The sequence below is a fragment of the Patiria miniata genome, unplaced genomic scaffold, assembly GCF_015706575.1.
Source record: "Patiria miniata isolate m_02_andy unplaced genomic scaffold, ASM1570657v1 HiC_scaffold_9, whole genome shotgun sequence".
In the NCBI taxonomy this organism is placed as follows: domain Eukaryota; kingdom Metazoa; phylum Echinodermata; class Asteroidea; order Valvatida; family Asterinidae; genus Patiria; species Patiria miniata.
Window position 1 is genome coordinate 23,243,125 of NW_024037076.1, and position 22,041 is coordinate 23,265,165.

The following is a 22,041-nucleotide window of genomic DNA, read 5'->3' on the forward strand; positions in this document are numbered from 1 at the left end:
ATCAAAGATGGTTTTCAGCTCAGTCTGCGACTGCCAAATGGACTTCTCAATTGGTCCGCCCATCAGGCTTCAACATTCCTTTGATACTGAACGAAAAAGGCTTTAAAAAGGACCGGGTATCCCTAACAATGTCGAAAAATATGGGTCAGGAAAATGATTACAGACCGACATTCCAATACTATCAAGGTATAATTTAAACAGTATCACATAAAAGTGTCTCAAAACTTTGAACGCTTGGAATGTTCCACTGGGAATATAGCACTGTTCATATCAGGAATACTGAATTTTCTGACGGGAAAAACCTGGAAGCACCAGGTGTTCCCATATGGGAACTGTTTGGCTTACGTATTCCAGCTGGGAATATAATGGGAAATCTGTAGTGACAGGCATGCAACTGGGAAGTCACAAAAACAGGAAATTCCAAGCTTTACAAGACTCTAGTGATGCAGTGTCTTTTCCATTTTTAGTGGCATACCAGAAATGTAAAAAAAAGAGAGGAAAATCAGCTGATCAAGGAAAAGTTGCATGCCTGTGTCAAAGTGTCTTGCTCCCCAAAGAAGTGTCCCCAAAACAACAAGACCATTCCGAGTTTTGAGACATTTCTTTAGGAAAATATTTTCAGGAAACTGATATTAGGCCAAAAAAAAAATACTCCGGTCTCTGGTCAGCGCGCGCGTCGATTTTAACCATGCGCGTCAACCTTTTTTTTCCTTCAAATTAACACGGAAGCTACAACAGCTCCTCAAATGTTTGTACCAAGGAGCACCAAGGAATGGGGAAATTGCACCAAGGCAAATGATAAAGGGCACCAAGGCAAATTATGGAGAACACCAATGTATAATGAGGGCACAAAAAAAGCAAAATAGTACCCACCTTGTCTGTACAATTCAAGCTTGGAAAAAAAACCAAAAAAAAACACCCCCCCCCCAAAAAAAACGCGTCGCCGCATCAATTCCGGAACTTCGGTCTGACCAGAGACCGATAATTATTTTTTTTTGGCCTTAGTTTTGAGGATTTTCTGATCTGATAGGGAAGTTCAACAAGTGTGAATAGCTTACTAGTACAAAAGACAACACTGCTTGCACATACGATACTTTTTTGATATTTTATGGGCGAATAAGCGATTCAGATTGAAGTGATGTGAAATTTAGATGAAAATATGTTAACTGGTGTTTCCAAAAAGCCAGAAAACAATGTGCATGACTAATTTCTTTTCCACATTCCAATGGTGACTTAAAAGTTCAAATCTCAAAAGCATAACCCTTAACATTTAGGAAAACCCCAGAAGGTAACCAGATGCATTGAGACTGGCCCACTTTAACCTTAAAATATTACACTATGGAGGAAAATGTTTTTCAGTCTTGTAAACAAAAGATTTGTATAAAAAAAAAGGTGAGAGAAATTCTACATCAATTCTTAACCCTTAAATCGCCCTTCAGCACAAACCGGGTACAATGACAAGTCAAGATTCTTATTTCTGGGTGGTATTATCATCAGCGTGGTCTACCCCTGCCCCTACCCCTACCCATCGGTGGTTTGACCGGCCGATCGTCCGTGTTAGTGGACTTTGGATTCTTGACTGTCTCATCCACAGACAGGATCAAGCAGGCTGCTTCAGACGCTGCCGTGATGGCATTGATCTTGACAATTGCTGGCTCCCAGACGCAGGCTGCAAAGTTATCGGCCACGTCCTCATTCAAGATGTCCACTCCGTACCATGTGTTACCTGCACAGATAAAAATACAGAAAAATTCAAGATGCCAGTTATTTATTTATGCAACTTGTCGAGGCTGAAACTGCTTGGATACAAACTTCTGTAACAAAATGAACTTCTGCAATCCTTTCTGAGCTGTCGCTTGAAGAATGTCAAATTCCTTCACTTGCTTAAGCATGAACAATACAGAAAATACTTTACGAAGCACTTTTTTATTTCCAAAATAATGGTAAATGTTCCTAAAATTTCCTCTGTGCGATCATGATTCCACCCTCTGCAGTTAAGGTATATTCAGAATTTGATTAAGTTACCGAAAAAGTAACGTTGCAAGAGCAGAAGAAACTAAGTAAGGGCAGGCTAATACTCAACGCCAATAGGAATGGCATAAAACCAAATATTTACAGCTAAATTTGCTACGGATGAAATGGGCTTAACTTCTGTGATTTTGCAGAGGAGAACTTGTGATGTTTCAAATTCCTATTCATGTTCATTTACATGCTGAGGATTAGAAATGGGCTGAAGACAAATACAACCTGATTTCCAGTTTGAACTTCAACTTTCTTCTCCCCTTCTCAAGTTAACCATGACCCTCTCACTTTCTCCTTAGACCCTCCTGCTTTCTCCTTAGATCCTCCCCTTCCCCGTACTTGTCCCACCCTCATCCCCTATCACTGGCGATCCATCAGGGTGCAATAAAGCAAACCCCGATGCTCCCTTTAGTCACTCGGCCTCTGTCAGCTGTGCCGTGCAGCTGCGGATATATATCCACAGACCGGGCGACTTCCAGGATGCACCAATACACACCCAGCTGACACAACATGGAAGCCGCAAAGATTCCATACCATAAGGTAGACGGCCCAGCACCGACAAGCCTATCAGATGGCCAAGTTGCCGTTGTAGCGGCAAGCTACGTGACAGATTTGTGCCAATATATACCCAGCAACTCCACAACCCCCTCAAACATAGCTAGGGGTGACAACAAGTACCTCTTACCCCCCTCCCCCCACCCCTCAACGCCATCCCCACGCAATTCAGCCTAAAGGTTTGCGGGATGACACACACAATTTTACTGAACATGTGTTGGTTGAGACAGCGCCACATCAAAAAAGAGAGACAGAAAAAAAAGTGAGCAACATACGCTCACGTACTCCATGAACGTGCTAGGCAGGAAATTTGATTTGCAGAGGTGGACTGGACCCAGCCACCAAAAACATCCAATTGGTTCCAATTTGCTCGGCAGGAAATGCCTCAATTTCCAGGGTACGTGAAACCATGCAAGGCAGAGAGAGTGAGTGAGAGAGACGGACGTCTGTACATGTCGGCGTGATGGAAAGGTGGGGGGGGGGGGGGGGGGGGGGGGAGGTGGTGGGGATATTGATGATATATTGCGGGGTTCATGCCTAGCTACTATGATGAGTGCTTCATGTCAGGTCTGGGTATTACCCTCTGCAGGCAATCGCTAAAATACACCTGTTCTTGATTTGAAACTATGCCGAACAACTCTAAGGTTTAGACTTGAAATGAGGTTGATCAAGCACATAGGCTTTGAAGTTCACTGTCTTTATTTTGGATTTCTTTAAAGGTTCTCAGAGTTGTATAAGTATTAAAAAAGTAAGTTTTACAAAATCTGCAGAAAAAAATCAATGGTTACGACGATGTAACTTGAACATTTAAAATTAAAAAAAATTAAAAACGCCCACAAAAAAATACTTTTGGGAAACAAATGGACATGTTCTAAATGACGTTTTGGGCCAAAATTGGGTAAAACAAAGACCTTTAATGGAGCATGATCTGAACCAGCAACCTCCTCAAAACTGTACTTGCACTCAACCAAACGAACTCTCCATTCATGTCTCCAAAACTGACCATATGTTTGTTAAAAGAGAAAAACAGATTGTGACAAACAATTCTACAAACCTTGGGCATGTTTCTGTCTGAGTTTGTTCAGGATGTTGGTGGCATCAAACCCAGCGTTGTCGCACAGCTGTCGTGGGATGATTTCCAACGCCTTGGCAAACGCACCAATCAGGATCTGCTGCTTGCCGGCGATGGTGCGCGAGTAGTCGCGTAGATACTTGCTCAGCTCCATCTCAATAGCGCCACCGCCTGTTCAAGCAAAGCCAGTTTAGACATTCTTAAACAATGCATTAGTGCAAATTTGGTGTAATGGACGATACAAATAAGTCAATTTTTTGTGTTCTTTAGATGCTCAGTAAATAAACCTGAGAATGATTTTTCAAATCTGGTACATCCATCATCTAGTTATGGTCCAGGAGATTACAGACTAGGAGTTTTGGATCATTTTTCTCAACTTTGCTTAGATATCATGGTTAAATTGGCTCTGTTCTGGACATGACTTTTTTTTTTTACTGTACCTGTTACATTTGATATATATTATTTTATAATTCTCATGCACTCCATAATGCAGATGTTCTCCAATTTAAGCTATGAATAGCAAACTACATACCATGCATATGAAAAGTAATTTGAAGTCATTCTTAAAGATATTTGAATTGCAAATTACAAAGTACCAAGGCAACAGGGTCTCGTATGATTGGCATTTGAATGACTTGTGATGACTTAAGCTGTCTTGTGAGGAGTTGCTATCCCTTTTTCATAAATGGGTCTTTGAAATCACTGTACCTGCAACGACCGCGTCATTCTTGATGGCTCGTCTTACAATCATGATGGCGTCGTGTAGAGAACGTTCTGTCTCCTCAATGAACTGCTCAGCCCCGCCTCGCAGAATGAGGGTGCAGGTCTTGGCCTGTTGGCATCCAGTGAAGAAGTTATACCTGGAACAAGACCACAGAAAAAACGTTTAGTGCTGGGGAAAAAAAATTGCAGAAGTTATACCTGGAACAAGACCACAGAAAAAACGTTTAGTGCTGGGGAAAAAAAATTGCAACCGGGGTCAACTGGTCAAGAGGACGGCTGGGAACTTGGTCAGCAATGTAGTTGAAGAGCAAGCATCAACTGAACTTTGAAAGGTTTGTACGAACAAAAAAATCAATAACAGGGGCAAAAATATCAACAGTTAGCAGGAAATGTGTTTCAATTATAGCAGAATTGTTTTAATAATCTTAAGCATTTTCCACAGCCTAGTCTTGCTACTCCTTGCATACACAAGGACATTTTCGGAACAATTCTTTACGAAAACAATGATTCAGAAGTTTATATGCTCTTTGTTGCTTGCTATTTATGGTTGTGGTGAAATGGACGGACAATCTTCTCAAAATTAATGTGCTCAGCAGCTTGATCAAATATTAAACTTTATTTTAGACTGTTTGAGTACAACAATCTACTGACCTCTCTCCGCCAATCTGTTCCTCGTTGAATGCCTCACACGTTCCCAAGACGTCTTCGGTTAGACTCTGAACCGAGGTCTGTATAGCGCCCCCGCAGGCCTGCAAGGTACGTTTCAAGTCCTGTTCCACAACACGACCGGCGCAAAACAAGTCCCTGTTAGTGAAATAACAAACGATTGTTTGACTCGGGATGCATCTCTATTAACCCTCTAAGATAACAACTGCAGTAGATGCAGCCTTTTGCAGCCCAAGACCTTGACAAAGTGCATCCTACAAAATCAGTAACGCACTTCTGCCACGTAACCTCAATCCTCCAAATTCCTCCACTTTAGGAAAGAGGATTTTGAAGGATTCAGGGCGGTTAGGTTAAGCAAATGTTACAGGCTTGATCTTGTGATATAATGGTAGTGTCCTTTTTGTTTCAAGCTTGCAATAAACAGAACAATCAAGACAACAAAGATAGAAATCCTAACTAATATAGGAAAATAAACGATAGATGATTGTGCCCCGATCTTAACATCTAAAATTATTCATTTGTTATTGATGGACGTTGGATTCAAATTGAAACCAGCCTTATCCACCTTTAACAAATTTCTCCAGAACCACACCTGACGAGTACAGACATTGACACCAGAATCAATCAGATATTGTCTGTCGCATTCCGCAGGTAAATCCATGTGTGTGTTTGGAGGTAATCGGTCCACTATTCCCAATTGGGATGAATAATGAGAGCCAGGTAGGGTCCAGACGGGATGGCCTCTGTCAGTTACGACCCAGATACCTCATGAACTCAGCCTAACCTTGCTAAACCAGTAAAAACGCCCCAGATTTCAGCCAAATCAAACACAACCAGATGAGTTATGTGTCTCCTGACTGACAATCATGACAGGGATAAATTGATGTAATCCACCGCAACGACACTTCTGACTTGTCGAGGGTAATCAAAGAGAACTTCTTCAGACATTCCGTCACTGACACCATGGACTGAAATCCTGTGCATTCTCTCGAGGACAGACACGGCAGATTCTTCCAAACCACTCACCACTTCTTCATAATTGACACCCTGTCAGTCATGCCAAACTAAATTATTCCAGAGCTTAGAATTATTAGTTTGACGTTTGAAACAATTAGGAGCAACTACACGTAAAAATTGATTCTTGCAGATCTTCCAGTAACTCCAGGATCCAAGAAATGGAAAACTAGAAATTAAGCTTTGCCGTCTGAATCCAAATATTTACATGTAGGCTGACCACAGTTGCTTGTAATTCTTTTTTGGTCGAAACATGACTCTTGAACACAGGTCTGAATATAGTGTGAAATATCCCCACGATAGAGATTAATATTCAAACATTATTACTGGTAAATGTCATTGTTACATTGTATATATCCAATCCTTCTAGCATCAAACCTTTGTTAGGCCATGGATTATGGATTCGTTGCAGAATAAAAGTTAACTTTGAAAAAAAAAAAAAAAAAAAAATTAAATTATAAATCACAGCCGAAAAAAATAACCCCTCGCCCCAAATCTCGCTTTCTAGGTAGTATGAATATACAGTTTATGCAGACAGTATGAGTCGCTGATTTCAAAGATCGCTGATTATCAACAGATTGGAAAATCAACCATGGCCTTACAATTCTGCAGTCCAGTATCTGTACTGGAGTGAACTGTCCACACAGAGAGTATGGCTCTCATCAAATCTCTGAAAGTCCTGTTAGGGCGCAACGAAGTGAGCAAGTTACACAATCAGTTATGATTCACGGTAACTGGTTCATTTCAACGGCAGCTACTCCCCTGTCATTGATGCATGGCAGACATAACCAATCATGACAGAAACATCCCCAGCAACAAGTGGAATTCTTGTAGACGCACACTCCCCAAAACATAACCAGAGAATATGATCTGTTGAAATACTTAATTCCTGTTGCTGGGGTTCATGAACTGATGGGAGCAAATTCAGGTTATGTTAGTGTTAAACTCTCGTCGAGTACGATATCGTAACTGACATATCCTGTGACTGCCAAGCACCAGGAGTTAAGCCATGCCCTTGCCCTTGAGGTTTGGTGGAATGATTTAACCTGTGCCCGACTTTTACAAAAAACAGGGAATCAGGTTTTCTTGGACCTTACTCCTTCCTATATGATCTTGGCAAAATGACCAGATCTCAGTTGCATCCCTTACTCCTAGGGGGTAAGAAAAATCTGATTAAAATTGGAGCATTCAGGACTGTTAGGATTGGAGATGAACCAAAACAAGGTAACTGCCACTTGTTTTGAATTTGATTTTAATTTTAATCCTAGCTCTGCTAAATCCAAACTGTTTTTTTTTTTAACTACGCAGTGGAAAAAAACAAACCCTTTTATTCCAACTTGGGAATCATCCCAACTTCATGGTCCACTATTTGTTAAATTCAGTTGGATTTCAATTCAGAAGTGTGCTGAGAAAAAACCCGAAGTTGGGTTCCCTCAAAGAAACAAAAACTCCCTTTCTTCAGAGCCGTACCCTCTAAGATGGCAGTTATGCATAAGGTCTATGATTTGTTTACCTATCAGCAAAGTACTGAGTAGCCACATCACCGATAGGTAGCTTGGACAGGACAACTTTGGCTCCACTTAGATGAATCTTCTCCAGTTTATCATAGAGGATGGACCACTCAGCATCCACAATGTTCTGATATTCCTGCATGAGAAAAAACACAAAACGAAACTTGTAACATTTGCACAGGATAAAATACTTGGATTTAACATCAACACCACAGGTTTGGCACAAATACCATAATAAAACTTATATGTCAATGACTAAGCCATGACTTTTTCATGACAAATCCAAGTTTCTTTCGATGACTGAATGCACTGTTTTCCAGTGACTGTTTTGTTGTACAAAATTTCAGTTTTATGGAGCCCTGCTGAAGCTCCCCCAAATGAGTGTTGTTGCAAAAAAGGAGAATTTAATATCATGGGCCGGAGCTGGAAGTGACTTTCCTGAAGGTATACAACACTGACAGTGTTAAATGAAATGTCAGTAAATGCATTGAAATGTCAGAAAAATCTGATATTTTTAGAGAGTTTCGTGAAACATTAATGTCTCTTACATTATTGTCTCTGGAAAAGGCACACCTGGATTTTTCTAGGTGTGTGTTTTTTCTAGGTGTGTGGTTTTCTAGGTGTGTGATCTGTGTTCCAGGAAAATTCAGGCGTGCAATTATTCACACTTCTCCGGAAGCTTTTAGGTGTGCGATGGTGTGGGGGTGTGATCGCACGCCTCAAATCAGAAAGACTGTTACAGTGAATTAGCAGCAAATGAATTTACAAGCAACCTAGTGATTCGTACTTATTTTGTCTCACAGATCACATTTGGTGCTCGTGGCAATACTGTTTTGATGAGTTCCCTCAAAAGTGCACCCCCTTTGACTTGAAGGGGTAGCACGGGGGTAGCACAGAGGTGCCCGGCTCCTCCACACACTATATTGGAGTCTTGATATCATAACATTGGTGATTCATTTCCTCTGGTAGGAAAGGGAGTTTCTAAACTTAGGGGTAACTCGGGGTGTAAACACTGCGAGGCTTCGCAGGATGGGGTACAGGTTTACACTGCGGTTAGATGAAAACTTGTCATGTTTCCTTTCTATTTGAGTCAGTCTGGGGACAATTTTACACTTTTTGCTTCAGCTCTAACTGCTTTCACATTTATCGTGACATCCTCTGAAATCCAACAAGACTTGATATTTATATCTTATGGAATAAACTTCTATTTAAGTTAGTTGTGATTCAATTGCATTCAAAATAGCCTGAAAGAACTGAAAAGCATATTTTTTATTTTTTAAAATGTGCCAAATTTAAACAGTATGGTTTTATTGCCTAACTGTGCCGACAATGATTAAAATGGTTTCTAGTGGTAGAAAAGAAAATTCTTAGATATAAAAAAAAAGGTTGAAAGTTGATAAACCTTGATTCTATATACATTTTCAAGCTTGAAATTTGGCCAGAATTCATTTATAATTGGAAAAGACTCAAAGACAATTTAACAACTTATCATTTTACCTCAACATTGTCCACTCTGACTTCAGCGTTCTCCTTCTCAGATTTGAGTTCCAGCTCCACGTTCAAGAGAGCAATCTTGGGATTCTTGTAAGATTTAGGCTGCATCTCAAAGCCGGCATAGCTGAATGTCTTCTTGAAGGCCACGCCCGCAACCAGTCTGGATTCCTAAAATAAAAGAAAAGGAAAAAAGTTGAGTGCAAATTTAAATAAAACTTGTATTTAGAACATTCAACGTACCAAGGGGTGGTACAAGTTGGAGGCATCAAACCATGGTCTTTTTAAAAATTAATAAATCCCAGAAAACTGGGATTTATTCAGGCGTTGTATAATACTGTCTGTTTCACTCACTATGATCTATTCTACAGAAACACTGATGTGAAAAAAATAAATAGATCAACTCTCAGAAACAGTTTCTCACGGCCGCGATGGCAGCGACGCTCCATCAGAACGATGGATTGTCACTACCTGGACCATGATGCATTGCTCTACCACAAATGTAACGCAAGAGGAAGTAACGACAGAAATACTTCCCTGCTGACTTAATTGTGGATCTATCCTAATCCTCCCATGTCCTCAAGAATCAAATGCCTGAATTTGCGGTATTCTGTGGAATTGTGTCTGTCCAGCTCAGCCTTTTTTATTACATGAGCTTTTGTGTCACAATTTTGGCCGCAAACAAAGACCACAACATTAATTTTACTTTGTGTACGGCAAACTGACACATTACCACAAACAAATGCCAACTCTAGACGACGAGCAGATATATCAGCTGAAACTATTACAAAGATGGAATTGAACCCTAACTCTCCTCAATCCTCCAAACTCAACCAGCTGGATTTGAAGGATTTTGGAGGATTGACGCTGTATGGCAAAAAAGTTTTGGTTGATTTTGGAGGATGCATTGTGTCAAGGTCTTAAGCTGTACCTCCATTGTTTATGTTCAGCCACGCTTAATTGAGGCCTACATTATACTGGATACCATCCGCACTGCTTCTGGATATCATTGGTAATGCCTTGAAGTATTAACAGTGATTGTTGGATGATTTGTAGGATTGAGGCAGTGGTCACCCCTCCACTGAGCAAATCCAATTCGTACATGTTGGCAATTGGAGGATTCCGCAGGACTGAGGGGGATTCAGCTGGACTGAGGATGAAAGAAACTTCCAAAGTCTCTTATAAACCTACCAGATCCTTCATAATCCTCAGGTGATTTTGTGTAGGATTTTGTAGGATTGAGGAAGGTATAGTTTTGACAAGTACATTTTTACACTATTGCAAAGATTGTGTCATTTCAGGCATGCAACTGGGAAGTCACAAAAAAACGAGGAAATTCAAATCTTTTCAAGACTTTGTACAGTGTTTTTCTATTTTCAATGGCACGCATGGGAAGTGAAATAAGAGGAAATCCGCTGATCCGAGGAAAACTTGCATGCCTGCATTAGTTGTCTGAATGGTTTGGTTCTTAATAAAAATACCTGAAGACCAAAAAACAGAAACAATGACGACATACCTCCAGAGCCCCTCCTTGAACTTTCTTAATCCCAATCATTTCCATGGGTAGATTCTCGTCCAGTAGACTAACGGCACTGACCACCATGTCAGCAAAGAAGTCCTTCTGAGCAGCTACTAGCTTGGAGCTTAGCGTGGTGGCTGCGCATTTCTCTAGTAACTTGGTGTGCTCCCTGAGAAATTGTGAAGAAAAAAAAATCAAATTGAAGACAATTACACAGTGACTGAACTACTACTGCAAAATAATCGGTATAAAGAAATTACAAAAGGAAAACACACAAGTTTCCACAGTTCGTTTTTATATTTCAACTCTAACAACGCTCTCCAAAGCCTGCAAAATCCACAAGGATTGCGAGGATTTTGCAGGAGTCGGGGTTAAAAGCAAGTAACATCCTCTTTACACAAAGAATGTGGACATTTCTTTTCTGCAAATTTATGTATTTTGGAATTACTGAAGGTGCTGACCACTTCAACTTATTCTGAGACCTGCGATCACGATCGCTTTGACAACCGAGTTGGTTGTTATCCATACTTCTCACTCTTTTTTTGGCTGAACTACAAAATCCTTACCTCAAAAACCAAGGAAAAATTGTTTTGTCTTCCTACAATGATCTACTAATACTTTTAGATGACACACAGTTACAAAAAATTTGTTACTTTGACTTGGTAAATTATTCCAACTTTTGTATTTAGCAAGACTATGATTTGTCACATGGAAAGGGTGCAGTGTCAAAGACACAGAAAGAGGATGAATTTATTTCCTGTGCAAAGTAGCGTCAAAAGGTGTTAATCACTGAATCAGGATGTCATTCAAACCTTCACATCCCACGGCTGTCTTAAAGACACGAGTCAAAGTAAATTCACTCCGAGTGCATTCAATAACGGTCTTCCGAGGCAAATTTCATGCCAGCCCCGGTACTGACAGGCACCATGTGTGGTAACGCGTTGACGGCCTACGTGTCGCACAAATCGCGCCATCATCCTAAGCATGGGTCAGCAGTCCGCGTCTGTCATTAGAGGGGCGGTCCTCGGGGGAAACTCCCCGAAACCAGATTCCACTTTCTCAGTGATATCTTACATCACACTTGATACCAAACACATGTTACGATGCATCAGTTTACACACACTAATACGAAGGGAGGTTACCGGAGGTGAATAGGGCAAAGGGAAGGCAATAAAGTGGGTGGGGCAAGTTGTGTGGTCACTCTTCCACTACAAATTCTTAAATTATGACAATATTTCAGAGTCAAACTGAAATGCATTATCATGCTGTCCTGAAGTAAACCCATATCCAAATTTTAGTGATCCCTTTTTGATTGACCAATTTACTGAGCAGACCTATTCAAACAATATCCGAAACTATCAAACTGTGAAACCTTCTAATTCTGAAGATTCCTATTTCTGAAATAAAATTGCTTGTTTCCTGCTCAACAAAAGCGGACAAACCTTATTTGGAACCAGTTTGGTTACAGATTGTTAAGATCAACCCTAACCCTTCACGATCTTTAAAACTCAACCAGGCCATTTTGGAGGATTTTGCGGGATAGGAACATACGGCTCAGGAGCTTTTACTTTGGGCTGGATTTATCCTGAAAAATGGATCATTATATGAAATATTAAAACTCAATAAAAAGCGTGAACTGATAAAAAATGACATCCGATGACAAATTGTCTCGGCCCATTCCCCAGGCGTGTTTACCGCACAGATGAAACCAGCTCTCATCATAACGGGACCAAAGCCCCCAACTCATGTCAGCTCTCCGCAGCTCCATATCAGATGGAAATGGTGAACAGCTGCTCTGAATTTGGTTGGGCTGACAGCTGGGTGATACATAACGTACTGACTCATGGGTCCTTAAAAGGGGCGGGGATTAGAGAGGTAGCTGCGGTGATTGGGGGGGGGGGGGGCTTCACTCATGCCTTACAAATTAACGCCTGGTCAGTTGACAAGGGTAACATTTCTGGCTGACTTGTGGTTTGTCCTGTGCAATCATAGTTATATCACCGCTATACTATGAAGAACAAAAGTTGCATGTGCGTATGTGTCCGTGTTCACGAGTTGATTGCCTGTAAAGCTTTCGCCCATGAAGTGGGCGACAGGCGGCAAAGCCGACTACCGGTGAAGTGGGCGAGGCGAAGCCTCATACAAACAAGTCAATGTTGGTTGAATGCAGGGGGCAGCTGGACTGTGCTACATATGCTTTCAACTACACATATCCTGCTTGACTGTAAGCAACATCGTGTGATACTTGTCTTGCGACATTAAGCAGACTTAGCAGTGCGGCGACAGTTTTATGTATTAGTCAAACATGACATTTCCATTTTCATTTGAATTTTTGTTTTTTTAATTTTCAACTAGTCAGTTGTCCCTTGTTTGCAAAATATCCAGCAAAGTACTGCAGGCCCTGAAACATTTGACATGCACGTAAAATACAGTCAATAATTAAATTTGTCCCAGTCGTGAACTCCAAACATTCTGTTATGGTAAAAAACAAACACGAAAATGCCAAATCATGTAACTTGACATGCAGATAATTTCACTTTAGCCACATCAGCGGGGTTGTGTTTTGTGAGACAGTCATCTGCCAAGAAGCGGGTATCTAGGGTACAGCTTAGGGGATAAGATTTCAGATGAATAAGGAAGGCATGTTGGAATGCAGTCAAGAAAGAGGATTCCTCTCGAGTGGGAGTACCAAGCAAAACCACAACAGATCCGGCCAAGTTAATTTGCTCAAGAAAGTACGCTGTCAGCTAGCCAAGGTCATGAACCTCCTAATCCAAACAAACAAGAGCCGAAGAATGTCCCACAATGCACCGCAAACCATCAAGTCACACCCTTCTCCATCATAGCACAAGATCTAAGTCAGATGACCCTTTAACATGATCCCAAGACATGATGTTACTCAGCAGACCACTTTTTTTTTCTTCTTGACTCCACGTCACATTTCTGTGATCCCTCCTCACTCATCTGTGTTTGCCTGGGGGGCTCTAGACGGGTCCTTCATTCTACCATATCGTCTTTGAATTACGACCCCCCAAAAAATTACACACATACAAGAATGCCTATTGATTTACGACCTGACTACTCAGAAAAAAAGGAGACTGGTTTTACGCTCTGCTATGCCGGTTTCTTAAAGATAAAGAAAGTTGAAAGAGAGAGAAAAGGCCACACATCTGATGTGCGTTAAAGGGTACTCGGTCATGTGGAACTAAAGGCTCTACTAGCCACAAAACACACATTGTTTCATTAAACATCAATGGTTAAATGACGCTGACTTAAGTAGGGCAGGGAAAAAATGATAAATGACCCTGTTCCCCTAGGGGGTGGAGACAGAAAACAAGTAAGCAGCCAGGCTACATACTCAGATGATTCAAATTTTCTCCAGGTTTTTGGCCCTGACTCGGCCATATGGTTGCATGTCAATTCTCATCGCGTCATATTTTCATAATTCATAACCCTGTTTTTCCTCTCGTCATCAAAGTCCCTTTCCTTTTTCATACTCAAGAGGGCCTCACTCTATCGCAAGCTTCAGAGGTTTAGAGAGAGCTGTTAAAAGATATTTTTCAAATCCATTTTTGGTCCGCTTGCGTACGGTCGGTAACGCTACAGGACTGTTACACAGTCACAGGTTTCTCTAATTTTCTGTTAGGAAAACCAAATGCACAACAAATTAAAGAAACACACCATAAAAAAAAGGTTTTGCTCACTAATCATTACAACAGACAGATGAAAGCAACAATCAACCCTTTCCTCCCAGGGTGTATGTAAAATCAAACTCAATAATAATAATATACTCATGATAATAAGAATAATAATAACATAAAATGTAATATTCAGGACGTATAAGATAAGTTATGCAAATGATTAAAAATAGTGGAATTTCAGTTGTCACAGGTGATTTATTCCAAGTAAAAAAAAACCAACTTGGAATTCTGTGGTGTAACAAGCACCTCTTCATTGGTGAACTTTTGTAAAATAGGGGCCACATGTACGGGGTCTGACCCAAGAGGGAGCCTTGTAAATACTTAAGGGACAATCCTGTTGATGGTACACCATACAACATCAATTTACGACTGTGTACGAGGAAAAATGCCAATTGATACACATATGCTTCCAACTGCCAAAAATTGATGGTTCCTGTTACTATGTCCAAAAACCGAAGTTTTGTCCCAAAGACCGACTATTAATATTAGACATATGAGCGAGTATGTTGGCACACTGATTGAGTGAATGCATGGACAATGACATGTAGTTTGTCAGATTTTGCAAAGAATATGTCATCTGTCATCAGTGGGTCCATTTTTTGGTCTGGTTTTATTGCCGTCTGTTGAGAACCAATGATTGTTTTTCATAGTGTAAGCACCAATTATTTGATAGAGAGGAAATCACTTAATGATTAACAAGGTACTAAAAACCAAATCCATTGAGTTTATCAGAAAGGAATTCCGAATAGGGTCACCAATGGTAGAACTTAATATTCAACTTTTTACGATTACTGATGCACCAGTCTACAAGGCACAAGTGTGGGATGCTGGTTCATGAAGTCAGGATAGCAGACATCGTTTGCGGTTTACCTAATCCAAAATGTACAGTGGGTCTGGATACTGTTTTACAGAGACATGACTGGTGATTTATTGCTAGGATTAGTATTCTATTGGTGAATAAGTGAGAAAATAGTGTCCATGATTTTCTGACAGGAAGTGCGTCCATGAACTTTATAATTTTCAGATTTTCATGGTTAAAGGGGAAAAGGCGTTGGTCGGCCTAAGGTTGAGTTGTTTGTGTTTCTAGTGATGTTATTAACAACGGCGTGGCGTAGTCACATCTGTCCAACCTCATCAGGGGAGTCAAAGAACTCACTAGCTGACATTCTTATTTTTGGGTCCCCCACCATCAATTAGCCGGCCGTTGACAGTGTGCAGGGAGGGGGGGGGGGGGGGGGGGGGGTTAGGGTTGGGGTGAGGAGGGGGAAGACACAGAGGGACGCATCATCCATCAATCATCACTTTGATTAAACGTTTGGGGATTCTACTGCGTTATCTGCCACAATGCATTTCTTAGTGAAATTACACCGGGCAACGGTGCCGATAAAAGTAGCTTGGGGGATGGGTACTGTCGGGGGAGCTAGAGGCTTGGTATTAGGGGGCTAGTTAGATTGAGGCAGTCAATAGAGAACTTCCGGGGCTACTCACGCGGGGTTGTCGCTCTCTATTTTGACGGCGATCTCCCGGATCTTGTCCAGAGCTAGCTGGGTAGCCTTGCGGTACGCTCGGACGATGACCTGTGGGTGCACGTTCTCGTCAACAAACGACTTGACTTGTTTGAGGAACTCGGCTGCCAGCATGGTAACGGTTGTGGTTCCATCCCCAACCTGAATGTGGACAAAATTTAAGATATATAAAAAAAGCAACTTGAGAAAATATCTCTTAGCTAACTGTCAAATATAGGAACTCTCATGATAGAAAAAACAAGCAAATGATAAAATAGAAGGAAAAACAAGTACGTCAGAAAAAAAAATCCCATCCAAATCCTGTCTACATCCCCCCCCCCCAACAAAAAAAGTTAAAGAGCAAACCTTTTTTAATTGATATTTATTATAATTTTCTTGTTCTACTATAATCCCTCTTTTTCTTAATGGCTTCCTTTTTAAATTGAAATCAAAATTCAATAGAAATTTGTTTGAATTGATCAAAATTGTTCTTGTCAGAAGTATTCATACGACGAAAAAGAGGAAACTCATCGCATAAGATACACTGTATACTTTGAATTCTTTTCTGAGAGAGAAGTAAATCTGGTCAACTTTGACGGGAACTAGAGGTGACATTTTCTATTTTGTCCCCCTTAACCTTGCCTTCCTGACGCCGTCACTCTAACAGTTAGAATTAGAACCCAATTAAACCTGCCTGCTGCGGTGGTCAACGGCCAAGTACTGATTGACGGAATCATGCTCTTATTAGTTCAATAATCACTGATTACGTGTTGAGACGTGAATCACATAGCGGTGAAGCATGACAAGGCAATATATGACGATACAACTTTGGGTATTAGTGTTATGACCACTGCTGACCCCTCTTGACCCTAAGTTATTTCGTTGGCGTCCATATAACTAACACCACACCGTTCAAATGTTCTCCATAGTGCTGGATACCAACTTTTGCATCTATGTATTTTTTTTAATACTCTTTTGTCAATTTGTACAGCAAGCCTTGGACCTACTGGGTGATCATTTTGAAATCTCCATGTTTGAAAAAAACAAAACAACAACAATTGCTCCCTTTCAGCAATGTTGAGTACATTTATATATTGTTTGTTGAATACCATTTAATAACACACACAAAAAAAATCTTTCTTTCTGACTGATTTCTTGAAGTCTGTATCTTGCTTTTTACCACAGTTTAATTTTTACGACACAGGGATCTTTTTTTTTTAGCCGAGGAAGTAGGACATGTGTATAAAGTTATAAAATGTAAAAATCAAAATTGGATAACAGTCTCGAGCCAATGAAGTTTTTTTCAAATCACATTCTCTGCAAAAATTTTTTTTCCCCACTAAAGATTAGAAATGACTAGTTACAGAGATGAAACAATCCCAAGGGGGAATCCCCTTAGAATGGAGGGTCAAGGGGACACAAGAATCACTCTACAAGCACAAGGGGATATCCTCATGAGGAACTGGTTATTGTGGTGAGTCAAAAAAGTAAAGTAGGCTTGCACTGAATAAGACTGTGGAACGTAAAGCACCCCCTCATTAGGCAGAGTCAAGTTAGTCTAGATCTGTCTGCTCATTAACATTGATGGCGGTATTGAGCATCAGTGTACGAATCAGAAGGAATCTTTGAATTGGTTTTGCTGAATAATGGCATGCTTAGCAGAAAATCCAAACACCCTCATCATTTTTTGAAAGTTGGTTGAAAAACAATTGATTTGGTATGGCCTTAAACTAAATACACATTGATAGTACAAAATGTAACTGAAATACAGCTTCGACACTGTCATCTGGAATGAAGTTAACACTTCATGTGCCCCAATTTTAAAAGTTTCGGAGGAAAACTTTGTCACAACATCAGTGGAACTCATTAATTTTGAGTTGCTCCATGACTGGAATTGATACTGACACTTTTTCACCTGACAGCTAGACCCAATTGAGCACTAAATACTTCAGGAAAAGGTGTCAATGCTTTGGTTCGTTGGGAGAGAAGGCATTTTTTTTTCCAATCTTGGGGACCTGCTTTCAATTAACACCTATCCAGCACAGCCGTTGGTGTCAACCGGAGTTTGTCTTACTGTCTGTGATGTATCTATTACGGACGAGTCATCATTTCCTTTGAAGGGTAGCGGTTTTTTTAGATTTGAAAGACTGATCTGAGCTTACGGGAAAATAGAATCAACTTAAGTGCCGTGTGTCAATATTTCTGGAATTACATTCCCTGGGGGTTAGAAAGGGAAGGATTATCGTACATAATTGGATAGGAAGATGAAATCATACATAACTGATGGCTTACTGTTATAATATGAAATGATCTACTTTTCAAAAGGGCAACTGGTTGAAAAAGGAGAAACTTGTGCCCTGGAGTAACTCTGCTCCTTTTACCCATAAATCACTGTAGCTCCCCAAACAGCCCTGCCTAATATGTAACGTACGAAACTGACTGAGCACTGTATGGTTTCATGGATTCTTCAGTGATTATACACAATGCTGATTATACACAATGTTATACAATGTGGAACAGCTGCTGATAGATTATGCGATTCTGGGAAATGGTTTCAAAAGAGGCTTTACAAATTTTGTCATTCCTTTACTTCCACGATAATAATAATAAAACAGCATTTATATAGCGCAATATGAATCAAAGATTCCTCAAAGCGCTTAACAATAGAACAAGAATCCCAATTTAAAACCTAACTTGGTTACAAACTTCGGCCGGACCAGCTGTTGTCTGAATGATTAATCGTTAGAAATTCTGTAAAATTCTGTAAACTGCTGATGACTGCTCTTCCAAAAAGAATTAAAATTGGGGTGTGAAATGTCTGTTTCATTTACTATGATCTATTCCACTGACACAATGAAGTGCATCAAACAGATCAACTCTCAGAAACAGCTTCTCACGGCCGTGTTGGCAGCGACGCTCCATCAGAACGATGGATTGTCACTACCTGGACCATGATGCATTGCTCTACCACAATTGTAACGCAAGAGAAAGTAACGATGGAAGTACTTCTCCGCTGACTTAATTGTGGAAGCTTGAATTACAAATCAGAACTATTATTAAAATGATGTTAAATAACAGCATCTTGTGTTATGTTATCAAGACTCTGACCTCTGCATCTTGTGACTTGGCAATCTCCACAAGTGTCTTGGCAGCAGGATGGATGACGTCCAGTAACTTGACTATCGTGGCTCCATCATTGGAGATTGTAACACCACCTGAAATGTAAGCACGGCACCAAGGAGTCATCAGTGACAATTAACATGCAACAAGTAAACATTTTAAAAGATGAGGAATCCACCTCGCCTACTTCAGGGGAGGCGGCTTTGCTGATATTACAATTTTGCTTAACCCTAACGTATTAATTTTCATGCGAGCATGGTATCCTGAATCCATCCAAATCCACCAGAAATTTAGGTGATGGATTTTGAAGACTCCGAGGAAAAACATGCTGTATTTTTTTTTTTATGCCACCATGGTATCCTGAAACCGCCAGAATCTATCAAGACTTTAGCTGGTGGACTTTAGCGGATTCAGGATACCTCCAGTATCTACACTGGGGGATTCTGATGGACTCAGGATACCAGCATTTTTTTGCGTGACAATATTGGTGAATTTCGGCGGATTCAGAATACTTTTTAGTAAAAGAGCCCCAGGAGTTACGGTTAAAGAACAGAGAATTTTACTCATCCTACCTCTAGGATCCACCATGAGTTTATCCATCCCTCGTGGGCCCAGGGTGGTACGGACGGCATCAGCCACAACCTGACAGGCATTGATGTTACTGATGACTTGAGACCGACCCTGAGAGGCCTCTGTGCCCTCCTTGAGGAGGATAATTTGTGGTTGCTATGGAAACAAACACGAAAATAAGTTTAACTTTGGGGAGAATCGATATCTAACTCCTACACAGGCATCATTTACACGACATATCGGCACAAATATCTATTTTTGAAAAATGCGTGTAAACTTCAGTTTGAAGGACTAGGCCTAACATAACAGTACAAGTATGGAGAGAAAGTATTTTGGAAAGGAAAGCCAAGTCCAAGGGAATACAAATTTGTTTGACAATGTTTGAATTCACTGAAACAAATACAAACTAGACTGGGACCTGGAGTGACAGTGAAACGTACAAAACTAAATCAGGCCAACTTTACTCACTTTTTAGCCAGCAAATTTCTCCAAAATTTTCATTGGGAAAAGAAAAGGTCCTCAGTATTTCAACAACCAAGTTTGAAGACTCAATTCGATTTATAGAAGAGACATTTCTTCAATATTTTACACACCAGAGGGAAGTCAAGTGATTTCAAAATGAGGCTAAAGACTAGACTGGTACATGTCCAACCATGGTCCAACTGTTTGAAAAAAAACCCCGACCTCTTCATTCAGCGTCATTAGTCTGGCAATCTGGCAGTGACTGACTATGGAGAAATGTGTAGTAACTAAATAGAGACTTGTTCCTAACTTGCCAAATGTTTCTTTTGGCACAGTTGATTGATGCAGTTACTGAAGCTGTGTTGGACTGGTTGTTTCAGGTGGCAGTTTTTCCCTCGTATTGCATGTTTTCAATACCTTAAGTTTTGGGACTCTCATACACAGTAAATGAGTAATGTATTTGAGAGTCCCAAATTTTCGGACTAGACCTCAACCTATCAAAAATGCCTATCCCTACACTTGCACTGACAACTAGACTTGCTAGCCCCACTAGTGTGGCCGTCGGTATGCTGCGCTGAACCTAAGGCCACACACCGTGGTACCGCGCGCTACTGAGGACGAAGTTTTCATAAAATTCAGGGCAGTTTCTTACATTCTCAGTTTCTTACTTTCTTATGGTTGTATTCTATGATGTCTCACCAATCACTTCTGGAATGCTAAGGTCTAATGATGTTCCATTTTCCGAGATATTCTTCAATCTTTCTGGAGTCCATATGCACTCGTGAAACGTCTGGTGATGGCAGCCATTTTGAATGGGACAAGAGATGACCTCAAGCTATGACGTCGCGTGTATGCAAATTGCTTGTCGAGCGCGCAAGGGCGCGAGTTGCAAATGCGACGGCTGTTTCCTGTACCATGCATTTATCGTCAGGGGGCCACGTGCACCGATCTCTATTCAGGATCTACGGCACAGGAAACAGCCGTCGCATTTGCAACTCGCGCCCTCGCGCGCTCGACAAGCAATTTGCATAAACGCGACGTCACAGCTTGAGGTCATCTCTTGTCCCATTCAAAATGGCTGCCATCACCAGACGTTTCACGAGTGCATATGGACTCCAGAAAGATTGAAGAATATCTCGGAAAATGGAACATCATTAGACCTTAGCATTCCAGAAGTGATTGGTGAGACATCATAGAATACAACCATAAGAAAGTAAGAAACTGAGAATGTAAGAAACTGCCCTGAATTTTATGAAAACTTCGTCCCCAGTAGCGCGCGGTACCACGGTGTGTGGCCTTAGGTTCAGCGCAGCATACCGACGGCCACACTAGTCATGCTGGCATGGCTAGTGGGGCTATAGACTTGCATGACTTGACAAGCATTTTTATCATGTTTATGCATTTCAATACAAGAGCACAAAGGAAAGGTAACGATAACTTAAGAAGAAAATCACAATACAAAAAGCCAAAGTAGTGCCTTACACACCTAGACTAGTGGAGTTTAATAAAATTTTGAAAATCACAAAATAGAATTTAGAAAATAAAATTTTCAGACAGGAAATCAAAAATACAGGCTACACAGCTACAAAAATAACTGAGCTTTCTCAGAGGCAATAAGGAGTACATGTACATGTACCTGCATTTATTAACCTACAAATGAAAAACAAGCATGTTAACACTTTGGCTAAAATCTTTTATAAATCAATGAGAAACAAACACTGTCCAAAATGTAAATTCATGTACGCATGGAAAACCATACGAAAGCGTATGGAAACTTCTAGAAACACGTTGGAATTCAGTAATAAAACCCACAAATATCGACATTTAGAAGGACAAAATTTCGTTAATTTTAGCATTTAAATATCTTTAAAGAATAAAACTTTCTATTGAAAGCGTAATATTTGAAACCTTTTGTCAGATTATAGAGGATTATTCAGATAAAAACGGCATATCTCACCATCATTTTGGTATCGTCTGCACTGCTGATTAGTGGAGTAACGAAATTACAACAAACATGTCCAAATAATTTAAATTTCTGTTGTCAAACAGAAAATAATCAAATTGTACATTTTCGCGTTACAAACGTTACAAAATTCAAAGACATTTTTTA

General features: G+C 40.4%; 1 protein-coding gene across 1 annotated transcript; it reads right to left on the reverse strand.

Annotated features, from left to right (window-relative positions):
- Positions 1 to 987: 987 nt before the first annotated feature.
- Positions 988 to 21,995, reverse strand: LOC119720715 (T-complex protein 1 subunit eta-like). The gene is made up of 11 exons (XM_038190526.1): positions 21,889 to 21,995; positions 19,472 to 19,625; positions 18,888 to 18,994; positions 15,763 to 15,941; positions 10,571 to 10,742; positions 9,061 to 9,225; positions 7,566 to 7,699; positions 5,024 to 5,176; positions 4,358 to 4,509; positions 3,632 to 3,820; positions 988 to 1,726 (listed from the first exon to the last, which is right to left on the reverse strand). Exons 1-11 carry the CDS (start codon positions 21,892 to 21,894, stop codon positions 1,494 to 1,496), a joined length of 1,644 nt encoding a protein of 547 aa, XP_038046454.1. The 5' UTR covers positions 21,895 to 21,995; the 3' UTR covers positions 988 to 1,493.
- Between the last annotated feature and the right edge of the window lie 46 nt (positions 21,996 to 22,041).

Bases quoted from the DNA above. Each gene is read 5' to 3' on its own strand.
- LOC119720715 (XM_038190526.1), bottom strand. The intron at 15,942-18,887 runs GTCAGAGTCTTG...GTCCACATTCAG, and splicing joins CCAAGTCACAAGATGCAGAG to GTTGGGGATGGAACCACAAC. The intron at 9,226-10,570 runs GTATGTCGTCAT...CTTTTATTTTAG, and splicing joins TTCAAGGAGGGGCTCTGGAG to GAATCCAGACTGGTTGCGGG.